Source organism: Mugil cephalus, chromosome 4, assembly GCF_022458985.1.
Source record: "Mugil cephalus isolate CIBA_MC_2020 chromosome 4, CIBA_Mcephalus_1.1, whole genome shotgun sequence".
Taxonomy (NCBI): domain Eukaryota; kingdom Metazoa; phylum Chordata; class Actinopteri; order Mugiliformes; family Mugilidae; genus Mugil; species Mugil cephalus.
In genome coordinates, this window is record NC_061773.1 from 8,909,822 (window position 1) to 8,920,006 (window position 10,185).

The 10,185-nt window shown below is 42.1% G+C and overlaps 1 protein-coding gene across 1 annotated transcript; it reads right to left on the bottom strand.

The window, feature by feature from the left end:
* Window positions 1-527: 527 nt before the first annotated feature.
* Window positions 528-7,084, bottom strand: LOC125006239 (leucine-rich repeat-containing protein 3-like). Its single transcript, XM_047582125.1, has 2 exons — window positions 6,801-7,084; window positions 528-4,788 (listed from the first exon to the last, which is right to left on the bottom strand). The coding sequence occupies exon 2, from the start codon at window positions 4,719-4,721 to the stop codon at window positions 3,870-3,872; it is 852 nt and encodes a 283-aa protein (XP_047438081.1). The 5' UTR covers window positions 4,722-4,788; window positions 6,801-7,084; the 3' UTR covers window positions 528-3,869.
* Window positions 7,085-10,185: the final 3,101 nt, after the last annotated feature.

Here is a 10,185-nt window from a genome sequence, read left to right on the forward strand (position 1 = left end):
ATAGCATTATTATATTATTATGATCATGACTTGTTTTTTGTTACGTTTTAATTAATGTAAATTGGAAATAAAAGACAAAACCAAGTGACAGGCTGAAGTTGCTTTTTATTTATGTTCTGTTTTGCCCCCCTTCCTCCGCGTTGAAACATCTGGAGCACATTACACCTAAACAATTCATATCCAGATGTATGTCCAGGGCGTGGGGGGGAGAAAGAACTCAGATTTCAAGAACAGGCAGTGGAGAGATGGATGGGTGGATGCGGGGATATTTGGATTTTGCTTGTATTGATGATGATGAAAGAAACCAACTATAAACATTGAAGGGGGTGGTGATCGTCCATATCATGTATCTATATATGTAAAATAGTCGTTTGCTTCCGTTTTAATGCATGGTAAAGTAGAAATGGGAAACACTGTCAACCATGATCATCTTATTCTGTGAACTGATAACATCTTTCTGTACTTCTATTGCTTCTATTCACCTTCTTGCCCTTTTCAACCTATAGTAGCAATAAAACGTAGAAGCATTTCTATGAACAAAGTAGAGCAACGTTTCTTTTATTTTTTACATTATTTGCTGTAAGTTTTTTTTCTGAAATCACTTTGTGTTAGTTTATTATTTAATGTGTCTGATGTGTCTGACTTTATCCTTGTCATTTTGGTGAACAAATAGGAAAGTAAACAAATCACTGGGACAGAAATACATCAATGATAATAATAAAAAAAAATACCCACTGAAAAAAATTCACTCGGAGGACATGTTTGCTTCTTGAGTTTGGATTTGTTGCCATCACTGTAGTTGGTCCGAGATTATGTTAATGTTAGAGATGTGCAGGAAACTGAACTCTTGCATTAGATGTACGACTCGAGACACACAGCTAACATTCAGGAAATGGCATGAAAACAGAGCTTCACAAATTTACCCACAGTTTAGTTTTGAAAGTCACAGAACAAGAGTCCACCTTTTTTTATTCTCAAACTCTTTTGGTCCATGGTTTACCAACCAAGATCAAGTTTCACAATACCAGTGTCAAAAATCAGTCTATGTGTAACTTTTAACTGCTCTAGTTCTAGTTTAACAGCATGGGAACAACACAGAGACTTTCTTGTAGATTACAAAGCACACACAACACATCAGCACAGCACAGTACACAGAAAGTTGACCTATTCTAGACTCTGCCTCACGTCTTTTCATTTTACGAACCCAACGGTTAGATCAAACGCAGAACAATGTTTACATACCATGAACATGTAGAAGTCTGTACACTTAAATCTACCACATATAAGAGACACATAAATAAGACAATGCCCCGGTAGCAGCTCTGGGAGGCTGTACAGTGCTCCATCAGCACGGCTTTGAGCTAAATGCTAGCTGATGTTTAGTGGGTATAATAACTGGTTCAGGTTCGCTCACAAACATTTCCTAATTATCGTGGGAATGTCATGACAGGTATCCAGAATGATTCATGAGATTATTTTTTACACATGACTGTGCTGCTGGTAGAAAAACATAGGAATAGCAAAAGTTATGTGAACATGGTTAGACCAGCTTTTATGCTTGCTGTTGACTGTCAGACAGACATCCCTATAGCTAGGCTGAAAACATTCCCAGGTTTTGGTTTGTGATGCATTACAAGTAAAAAAAACAAAAAACAAAAAAAACATCAATCTCTACTTAAATCATCAATCTCTACATCAATCTGTACTTTAGATTTTGCTGCATTACCAGGGCTCTAAAGTTTTGAGCTTAGCTTGGAGTGAGCTTTTTTTTTTTTTTTCGAGCTGAGACGGGGTGAAGCATGTTTGAAGGTAATATATCAGTGTATTAATCTTATAAAGGACACATTCCTTTAAACCTAACAAATTGTTTTATGGACGACTTTCAGGACCAAATATTAAGTGCACATTTGGTGGAAGGCATGATTACAGCGCTGCTATTTCATCTGGCAACAAGAAATACTGCTTTCTGATTGGCTGATAGGTCAGTCTGTCACTAATGTGCCGCGAGTTTTATCATTTCTCAGCATGAGAAATGCCACATGTGAGCGTGTGAACTTACTGAAATGTGTGTGAGACTTGAGAGCCCTGTGTATTACTGCTCAGCTGTAGGCTAACTTCCAGACTGAGAAATGAAGGTGTTGAAGTGTCAACAACTGCTGTTCTCCTAATGGCCACCTAGGCCAAAAGTGAGTCTATCACCATAAATCTCCATGTTAAACATGTCTAACTTCATAACAGAAATAAACATGGCTGACTGTTTTGTTCTGATGGTTCTTATTTGTGACACAGGTGAGCACCGTCACAGGTTGCTAGTTATCTGCCTCAGCTCCACATCTTTTGAAATTAGAGCTGGGTGGAGTCAAGCACTACCAAGAAGGCGATGGCCAGAGGTGCCACACTCTGCTTCAAAATCACTCTTCATTTTTCCTGTGACATCACGTAGGGGTTGTAATCTTAAAGTTATGATAAAGTAATTAGTCCTTAATTTGTTTGGATACCATCAAATTGAATGCCGAAAAAACATCATGGAAACAAAATCCCCTTAGAGGAAAATCTTTTGTAAAAAATTGCGGGAAGTTTTCAGCTTTTCTATCCCATTCACACAGACAAACAGCCAACATTCAGGAAATATTCGGAACACTTCGGAAAAATTGGCTGAAAACATCCTTTGAATTATTAGTTTGTGACCCATTACAATGGATGTTGGCTGGCAAAAGAAAACAGTTTTCTAATGTAACAGCAAAGAATGAAAAATATTTACTCAGGCAGTAAGCCCTCCTCTTAGAGAATGCTCCATGTATTGATTGAATAAACTCACGTACAACTGAACAAAATGTTATCCACTTCAGGTTTTGTGCCACATACGCAACAGACATGAACTTCGGTGTACATATATAAAGAACGACTTCCGTTTTTAACACTCAATGTTCTGAGAAAATTATTCCATTTATAAGGTAAAAGTCAATTAGGGCCCTTGAGAAAAATTGGGAGGGTGAAATAAGCGGGACTGGAGAGATTAACAGTTTCTGTCAGGATTCCTACATTTGGATGAAATGGTTCTATACCGGTCAGTAACAGATGTCTGTATCCTAATCCGTGCAGATGTTTCAGGGCTGATTGCTGCTGCTTGGAGACAAAATCGTTAACCTCTGTCGCTAATGGATTCCTGGGAGTAAATTTGGATAAGCTGCTCACCACTGGAACCAACACAACTGGCTTAATTGGCCATGTATTTTGGAAAGGCTTAAATGGCATTTGTGTAAAAACTGATGTTGTCTATGTAGAAAATGGCCGCGTAAAAAGTACCACACCAGTGCCAACGTACATGCGCAAATCAATCGCGCTATTAGAAGAGGACGCGCACTGGAGTTTCCACACTCGTCTTTTCTCTGGCCTTATAAACACACTCCAGCTGATTAGTGCCTTTCAAGTGTTCATTAAGGGTCAGTCGGTCAAAGACTTCTAATTAGGGTGTAATGAAAGATAAAAGAGCACAGCACGAGGCACGGCGAAACAAGAAAGGAGGGACTACAAAGGGAGATTATTAAGTTCGAAGTCTTTTTTACACATTCTTATTTCATCTTTTATATATTTTTTTACTTTTCAGTGTCTGTTCTTCTCTCAGTGCAGACGGTAGGGTGTGTAAACAAGTGCTTCCTATTTTTCACTTAACTGAGAGCAGTGTGATAGGACGAGGAATGGGGAAAACATGGGGGGCTGAGTAAGAAAGATAAACAAATATTGTAATCATACAGCACTGAGCGGTCCATTTCCTCCGTATCTACATCTTCCACAGTTGGTTTACGGTTTACAGCTCCATTAAAATGACATTTCATTATTCCATTTACACAACAACAATTGGAATCCGTTCAGAATCCAGTGCTGAGAGTGTCTGCCTCAATGGGAGTCTTGCGTGGGCTGGGTAAACTCTTCAGGTACTCCAAATGCCTGCGGGCCTCAGCCTGGTTCTGCCTCACGTAGTACACTACATAGACAATGACCATAAAGAACCATACAAACATGGTCACGAGCATGGCTACGTCGGTGGTCTTCCTCTGCATGCTGCAGAAATTCACCCCGGAATCCAACAGTTTGACCACAGGTTGGCCTGCGTGCTCCCCCTGTGAGACCGGGTCCTCCCACCGGCTCCCCTCTCCCACCCCCCGCACAGAGCTCTCGCAAATGATGCCATTCACCGTCTCGGGCTCCAAGTTCAGAGTCCCCATCAGCTCCTGGAGGGCGCAGTCACAGTGCCAGGGATTGTGGTAGAGGCGAGTTTTTGCATGGGTGGTGCCGAACTCCTCCCTGCTGGCCTGCCTCAGCTGGTTGTGCGAGAGGTCCAGGAGGCGCAGCTCGGAGCCCAGGTGCAGCAGGGCCCCCGAGGCCAGCGAGTCGATGCGGTTGTGGGACAGGTACAGTTCCCGCAAGTGGACCAGGTTGCTGAAGGCACTCTCAGGGATGGTCCGGATGTAGTTGCGCTCCAAGTGGAGGGAGACGGTCTCTGGCGGGATCCCCTCGGGGATCTCCCGCAGCCCGGCGTCCGAGCACAGGACCGTGGCCGTGTCCCAGGCACAGTGGCAGCTGTCCGGGCACTGAGGGGAAGCTTGGCCCCACAGGGTTGAGAACAAGAGTGACACACACAGCCATGAATGAAGATCCAGTCTTTTACCTCTCCTTCCACTGATGCTGGTACATTTCTCCTCACACCAGCCTGTGCACATCGCCTCACCATAGCCCACTGACACACACCAGGTCCCAATCAGGCATACACGGTCGCACCAGGAGAACCTGACAGATTGAGAGAAAAGGGGTCAAAATAGAAAAGATGACACTCTCTCTCTCTGTGACGCCGTCTATCCCTTTACAAACACATGCAATCATGTTCAGAGAGGAGATTACGATGGTTAGGAGGAGGAGAATAAAGGTTAGTGGGTAAAGCGATAGACAATGAAATGAGCTTAAGGCCGTTTATCCAACAAAAAGACTCATGCATGGGGAGACACTGTCATACAAATATACCCAAAACATGAAAGAGGATCATTTCTGTGCAATAAAAACACTTCACTGCAAAGTAACTAATTCAGATTTGGTGGCGCCGTTAATGACTTTGGAGCAAAAATGGACTTTTAAAAAGAGGCATCTTTTTGCAGCGATTCCCCCATGAATCACAGCGTAAGCAGCAGTAATGACAGCTTAAGTGATCTAATAAGGTTGAAACCCCCTCTTGTGTTTCTACATTAAAAGGACATAAATCATTAGATGTGATTATATGAACTCCTCCCCACCTCTTTCCTGCCGCGTCCTTCCTGTGGCTCAGAAATAAAGACCAGCAGAAAAGCTTCATATCACTCCCATCAATACACGCTCATCTCATTTATCCCTCTATTTATTTTCACATGGTGCCGTAGCCCCCATAATCATATTCCAAAGGGGAGGTAGGTAGGGAGGAGGGTGGGTGCATTGTAGGGATGGAGGTTACAATGGGAGTGGGATCGATAGTCCAAGCATTGCCGGCTACACCATTAACCGCAAGAACATCAATCCTGCCTGAGTCCCAGAGTGTCAATAAGTGACAGAGATGGAAAAAATAACCCAGCAGTCGTCTGGATGTTAGCATCTGCTCAGTGGTCCTGCAGTTAGGAGGCAAAAATTAAAGAAATAAAAGAAAGAAAATCTAGCTATACTGGAGAAAACCCCTCTGGAGATTACATGTACTATGTGTGTTAGGCTATTTTAGAGCTTTTTGTCTGCCTGGCTTTTTTAAAAAAAAAAAAAAAAAAAAAAAAAATCTATGTGGGTCTCTAAACGGTGTCATTGCAGTGTGTTCAGACAATCCAATCAAGTGTTTTCAGGCCAGTTTTGCTTTTTAGTGCGCCCAATATGATGTTCATGTTCCAAGACAGGGATCCCTCGCTGAATTTAATTAAAAGACTATCCTCTTAAATGCCAAGCAGTTGCTACTTGTTCCCTTTTCCCTAATAGAATCGGAACTGTCATCCGTCTCAATTCTCCTGCCTACACTGAAGATCCATCGACCCCAGACCAGAGAGTGGCCTAGATGGGCTTGATCTGCCTTAAGGTGACTGAACTGACACGCCAAGTGGCCCTGTGTGTCTTATAAACCGAAGCGAGGGTTCAGTGCTCCACTCATTAACTGTCTAGTTATTAACATACCCAATGTAGACGGCGCATGCAAATCCCCAATTAACACAAATAATCATCCGCTGCATGAATGAGAATGGGAATGAGAAAGGATAGACGGGAATGGTGAGAGGATCCCAAAGCAAACACAGCTGGCTATGTGGTTACAGCTGGTGATTACAGTTACCGATTATTATTATTATTAGTTTGTTTTTTTTCAACATTCCTCTTATCTGTCTTTATTTAAACGGACGTAAGGTAGGCCTACACTGGAAAATACAACAGATGAGTCCCCGGCTCTCCTCGCTATAATTGCATCAAACTGCCCTGAGCCATAACATTTCCGATTAAATTTCGTTTCCCACTTATAAATGCCATCAACCTGCGTGGCTATTCGAAAGTGAGCATCTTTCAGATTCATATTTGCTTTGCAGTAAAGCAAATAACAGCGCCCTGCATCCTGTTGCAAGCGCGACACAACTCAACAAAACATTTAAAGGAAGCCTTTGCTCCGGTCACCTCGTTGTTTTAAAAAGTTTATGCAAATTAAACTAAAGAATAAACGATTACAATACAACTCAGCTCCCACGTGAACTCTAAAGAACATATGTTACAGATAGATGTGAGAGGCTGAAATGGATTGATATAAAATAACTTACCTGCAAAGCTGTCTCTTGTGAAGTTTGAGCGGGTGAGGGTGTTTTTCCTCCCTTTTAGACTCCGTCTCTAGTTTTTCTTCGGGGTTTTCCCAACGACAGAGTGGATACTATCGTCATCATCATCTGTGTCGATAAATTTAGGCGGAGGATCAGCTGTGAGCCGGGGTAGCTGTCGCCTGCAGACGCCTCCGTCACTGCCTGTTCCACCAGTGGAGGGCAGTTATAGAATGAGGATGTAGGGCAAACTCTCCCTCCCTCTCTCCGTGAGTGCGTGTGCGTTTGTATGTGTGAGTGAGTGTCAAAAAACAAACACGGGAGGTGTGCCTTCACTACAGATGACAGGAGTCTCGAGCTGATCACTTAATAGAATAGAATAGAATAGAATAGAATAGAATAGAATAGAATAGAATAGAATAGAATGGAAAAGCCCTTTATTGTCATAATACAGTGTATAACGAGACTGGAGCCTCTCCTTTTCAGTAAAGACACAAAGTATACACAGAATGGTGCAAAAGGTACCATTTACAAGAGAGTTAAAATATTATATACTAAAAAATGTTGAAAATATGTATAAAAACATAAAAAGAAAGTAGACCCCTTCACAGCTCGTGAAACAATGTGACGTTTGTGAGGGGCGGGGCTTATCTGGATGCAGCGCATCTCAAAACACTATAGCCTGTAAACAGTGGTTAGCATATTTCAATGAGAGTGTTTTGGCAAGAATGAAAACGTATAGTATATAGTATATATTTAGAGAATATACTAATTCACTCAATCTCTGAGACTGAGTGTTATTTTAAAAAAGCTGACTCTGACAGGTGGGACTACATTCACCGACCCCTACACTCTCACTCAGTGGATGGACGATTTGACCAAAGGAGGACACAGAGGGGACGAAGTCTGGTCTGTCTTTATCAAATGAAGCTTCTCCAATAAAGATTTTATAAGACGTAAGTGGAAACACTGTGGAGGGTAACATGGTAAATGCAACTTCTGCTTGGACCCCCCTGAAACACACAACTAACATTGCGTTAGTTTGTGGTGAGTATTAGCATTAACTGTTACAAGAATCCCCCAAATAATGATTAACTTAACGTAATTTGTCAAATTATCCATCCAGTGAGTGATGGATGACTTGACAGGACATTTACATGTACCTAACTGTGAAACCCAGCATGTACACGAAAGGAAAATTGAAGGCGTACAAACTGTTAGACGCCTACAACAATGTCTTGACATGGACATGTGCAAGACTTGAAATAGAAGAATTGGACTTTCATCCATACAGATGCAGAGGGATTGTATTTATCAATTGTAGCCTTTCCAACAAAGATATTACAAGAAGTAAGTGGAAACACTATGGAGGGTGGACCAGCTTGGATACCCCTGAAACACATTGCGTGACCTAGCGGTGAGCAATAGCATTAACGTCTAAGAAGAATCCCCTTAATAATGATTAACTCAGTGTAATTTCAGTCACAATTTAGTCTAACCCATAAAGTTTTCCAGGATGAAACCAATGATGCATTACATATGAATCTGGCCTGATTGTCTCCTTTCTTTTAATTGCCAATGTCAAACCAAAGTTGTCTAGACTGGCAGTGTATAAGACGGCATCAATATGTGATAAAACTTCAAGTTAATGTTTTAGATTTTTTGGTTTTAGCACCAAAAATACAGAAAGACGACATTTTCATGGTTGAAAGTGACAGTGTTTGCCTCAAGCTTCCCTCTGTTTTGCCTCCCGTTAACACCGTGACATAGGTCATGAAGGGGTCTATACTAGGTATAATTAGATTCTTACAATCTTCCTGCACAATTGGATTGAATCTTGTGCAGGTACACAGGTAAGGAAAGACATTTTAGATGACTGAAAGAAAATATAGGCGTGTACTCCGATCAGGCATAACATTAGGACCGGCGATGACAGGAGATGTGAATAACACTGACCATTGTGTGACAGTTCAATGTTCTGCTGGGAAACTTTTAGACATGACATTCGTGTGGATGTTACTTAGACATGTACCACCCACATAAACCAGAGCAGGCTCCTCGACCCCATAGCACTGACAGTTCTTGGTGGCAGCAGCCTGACACACACATACACAAAAAATGGTTTAGGAACAACTCAAAAAACCCTGAAAAATAGCACAAGGTGTTGACCTGGCCTCGAAATTCACTAGATCCCCCAATGATCAAGTATCAGTGGGATGCACTGGAACAAGCCTGATCCATAGAGGCCCCTCCCCTCAACCCATATGACCCAAAGGACCCCGCTAACAACATCCTGTTGTCAGACAGCAGGCACAAGGGAGACCTAAACAACATTAGAAAGGTGATCATAATATTGTGCCTGATTGGTGTGTGAAATAGTATAGAGAGTTGATGGAAATCAAACATGAAAGATTTCATCTGCTTCATCCAACCTTTAGGAGTGGAGGTTGCTGGACTCATACATCAAGTTGAACAGAAGGATTGAAGGACTGACTTGGATTAGTCATACAAAGAAATGCATGAATTTGTTATGGCCACCTTGACGCTCACACACACACACACACACACACACACACACACACACACACACACATTAGGATCACACATTTCCATATAAATTACATACAAACAGTGGCGCAAACCAGCGTATGAAATGCATGTAAAGAAATATGTTATTCATGGGCTTTACTCTGAAGTACAAACGACTTGCTCTCCCTTAGATTTTGTACCATAAGCAGCAGAAATATCCGCGTATCTACTGCAGAGCCCTCCGGGGGGACAGGATGGCTCTGACAGTTATGATGGCACCTTATATCCCTCTTCTGTCTCCCCCAGCCTGTCCTGCTCCCATCAGCTTTCTCAAACCTATGACATTTCCACTCTTGACAAACATAATGCAGAATGCTGCCAGTATGATGATGATTTTTCTTTTTCAGCCTTGCAGCCGGATTTTTTTGTCAACGTTTCACCCTTTACAAGTGATTGTCGCCGTGTTTGCCAGAGACCGGCCTGTGGACTAGCGAGTCCTGTGGTTTCACAGATAAGAAAAATTAAGGACAAAGGGGTGCATAATGAGAAAGCACGCGACACGGCAGACAGGGGGAAAAACACCCCACCCTAAAAATAAAAATCTTGCACGTTGTCTGTTTTTTTTTCTGAGATGAGATTGACGATGCACGATGGTGGGTGAGGAGTTCAATTTGCAAGAGGAGAAAAGCTGAGAAAAGAAGGGTATCATGCATGTGTCTATCTGGGATGTCTTAAGAGGATATGGTTCAAAAAGATATACATGCCCTACAAGCAGTTTGCTGATGACAATGTTGACAAAGTGAACTCGACCGGAAACTACAGTGAAATGAAGCAGTTTGGCATCGTCTGTTTGGTTTGGGTG